This window comes from Montipora foliosa, chromosome 6, assembly GCF_036669935.1.
Source record: "Montipora foliosa isolate CH-2021 chromosome 6, ASM3666993v2, whole genome shotgun sequence".
NCBI classification, from domain to species: Eukaryota; Metazoa; Cnidaria; class Anthozoa; order Scleractinia; family Acroporidae; genus Montipora; species Montipora foliosa.
This window is the reverse complement of record NC_090874.1, coordinates 60,932,696-60,935,195: the sequence shown is the minus strand read 5'-3', so window position 1 is coordinate 60,935,195 and position 2,500 is coordinate 60,932,696. Positions and strand designations below refer to the sequence as shown.

The following is a 2,500-nucleotide window of genomic DNA, read 5'->3' as shown; positions in this document are numbered from 1 at the left end:
CGTCGTCGGCTCCTTCCGTCTTTAATAAAGACCTTTTGAAGACCTTTTTTGTAAGCCAATCGCTCACAAGTGCTACATCTCTTCTTTAATTACACTCTTCCATTCGTCCAAACACGTGTTTTATAGATGTTAGCGAGTTTGGCGCCCGAAAAAAAATTATTTGAAACCAGACACTTCCGGTTCAATTTTCAATTTTCCCCACCCCACGCAGGCAAAGGTCAAATTCCCCACTACCCGGGCACAGAAGATAGTCAAATGCCCGGGGTTTGCCCGGGAAGGGGGGATGTTGAAGTTTCGATTTGATTGGCGCATTAATATTTAGAACAATGATGCTGGCATATAATTTTGCATGTTTGTTTGTTAATTCAGATAGTGTTGTTAATTTGTGTTTGAAAGAAATCACAGTGGTTATGAATATGCAATAATTATAGTCTGGTTACAGTTGTTAATACCAGATATGTTATGTTCGAGAAAAGTAGTTGAAATTTAGTGGTTTAAATTTGGCATATTAATGATTGTAATCATTATGACATTCCAATTGGTGCCATGTCCTTAGGCTTAGACATTCTTTTTCTATAACACACTTAAGGAAACTAGAAGAAGACAACAAGAAGAAGCAGCATTGAGACGGCAGCAACAGGTATAAAAAATCTCTCTATGGCAGTCTGAATGTTTTCCCTTTTTAGGGGGTAAATTACGGTGTTAGTTAGTGATGGGGAAAAAAATGAAGTAGATTTGAGTTGAAAATTTTACGGTTAGTCTTTTGTTGTCTTCATTCTGTCGAACTTACAAATAGTTAATTGTTATGCACTGATCAAATTGAAACTTCAACAACCCCCCCACCCCCTTCCCGGGCAAACCCCGGGCATTTGACTATCCTCTGTGCCCATCCAGGAAGTGGGGGATTTGACCGTTGCCTGTGTGGGGTGGGGAAAATTGAACCGGAAGAGTCAGGTTTCAAATAATTTTTTTTTCGGGCCCTGAAGTCGGGAACAGCCTTAAAACACATGTTTGGACGAGCTGGAAGAGTTTAAAGGAAGAGATATTGCATTTGTGAGCTACTGGCTTACAAAAAGGGTCTTCAAAAGTTGGGGACAGACAGTATGGAAAGCATGCATTCTTGCAAAGTGGAGCTTGCTTTTATTTGTTGTAGAGACATACATGCAGATCTCTTAAGGACCCTGAGCATCTTTTAATTGTGAGGAATAGATTTAATACCATACTGCTTGTTTTTTAACAGTCTGAGGGTCGTGGGGTAAAGGATCCAGAAAGACTTAAGCGACAGCAGAAGAGAAAAGAAGATGCTGAGAAAGAGGCCTTGAAGCAGGGTCCATCTGAAGGGGGATTGAAGGTCATAAGAAATTTTTATTATTAATAATTGTAATGATAATTTTATAAGAAAAGAATAATTTTAAGTTAATATTTTCTTACAAATGGGGAACAGTTCTCAGTTAATGAAAGTCAGGTGCTGTATACCTGCCAACTTAATTTAATTTATAGGCGTGACATTTTAATTTCTCCTGTGAGTGCCAGGGTTATTTGAAGGGCTTCGATGATATCTGAAGATGTCCGAAGACTTCCAAAGATGTTCCAAAGACTTTCGTCTAGCCAGTACATTGATTGATGCTTTGAATACTTTATAAGATAATACAAGTCATAGCTTGTGGTTGCATGGAACCACAACCAAATTTGGTTCCACTACTGGAAATGGGAAATAGTCCTACAACTTCTCATCTCATCTCCAGTGACTTTCCCTACTGAAAATAAGAGAATTCGGAGAAAGTCGATTATTCACATGGACCTTTACTTTCTCTCATTGGTTTCAGTTTCCTTAATAACTTAATTAATATAATTATTTTTAAAAATGTGTTGGTCAATGCTGTAATGACTCTAGCGTTTCTACCAGGCATGAGAAATTGGAACATAGGCGTGTGTAGGCATGACATAGAGGTTTTTGGTCCGCAGGCTTGACAATCACGCCTTAGGCACATGACACTTGGCAGGTATAGTATTGTTGACCTCATGACAACATTGGCTGGCAATCTCCTTTTTGGAGTTGCATCAGCTACATGTATAGAACTGTATAGTGTACCTTGATGTTTTTTATAAGGTCTCAGCAAGTTTGCAGGGCATAAGCCAAATCGTCAAGAGGTCAAGCCATTTCACATGCTTTGTTCTACTCTCTAACTCAAAAACATTATGCTCAGTCCTCTCCTCCCCCTCCTAAAAGGGCAATATTGATTTGTAAATACTTTAGTTAGCCACCAAGTAGTTTTTAATTAGTGTTAAACCACGTCTAGTGGTTGGCTCTCACAGGTTTGTAATGGTCTCCTTCGGCAGACACTAACTTTAATGCACATTTTCCACTTTTATCTTTTGGTGGTGAATTCAAGACTGTGTTGCTATCATAATGTGGGAAACCACCATTTTTAAAAGTACATGGGAAGTGCAAAACTAAGTTACATTTGTTAACTTCTGGAGTTGGTCTCAGTTTCTTGTA

The 2,500-nt window shown here is 38.7% G+C and overlaps 2 protein-coding genes across 4 annotated transcripts in view; one reads left to right on the top strand and one right to left on the bottom strand.

The window, feature by feature from the left end:
* Positions 1 to 2,500, bottom strand: part of LOC138008029 (growth arrest-specific protein 2-like) — a 23,434-nt gene that overhangs the window by 9,991 nt on the left and 10,943 nt on the right. The window contains exon 5 of one of the 2 annotated variants that reach the window (XM_068855200.1): positions 1,442 to 1,757. The exons of the other annotated variant lie outside the window; for it this stretch is intronic. The gene's annotated coding sequence lies outside the window, so the exon portion shown is untranslated. Of the gene's footprint in view, positions 1 to 1,441; positions 1,758 to 2,500 lie in introns of those variants that run through there. 2 annotated transcript variants of the gene reach the window in all.
* Positions 1 to 2,500, top strand: part of LOC138008030 (small VCP/p97-interacting protein-like) — a 4,655-nt gene that overhangs the window by 306 nt on the left and 1,849 nt on the right. For both annotated transcript variants that reach the window (XM_068855204.1, XM_068855203.1), the window contains exons 2-3: positions 590 to 640; positions 1,241 to 1,351. In XM_068855204.1, coding sequence (XP_068711305.1) covers positions 590 to 640; positions 1,241 to 1,351 — 162 coding nt within the window. The remainder of the gene's footprint in view (positions 1 to 589; positions 641 to 1,240; positions 1,352 to 2,500) is intronic.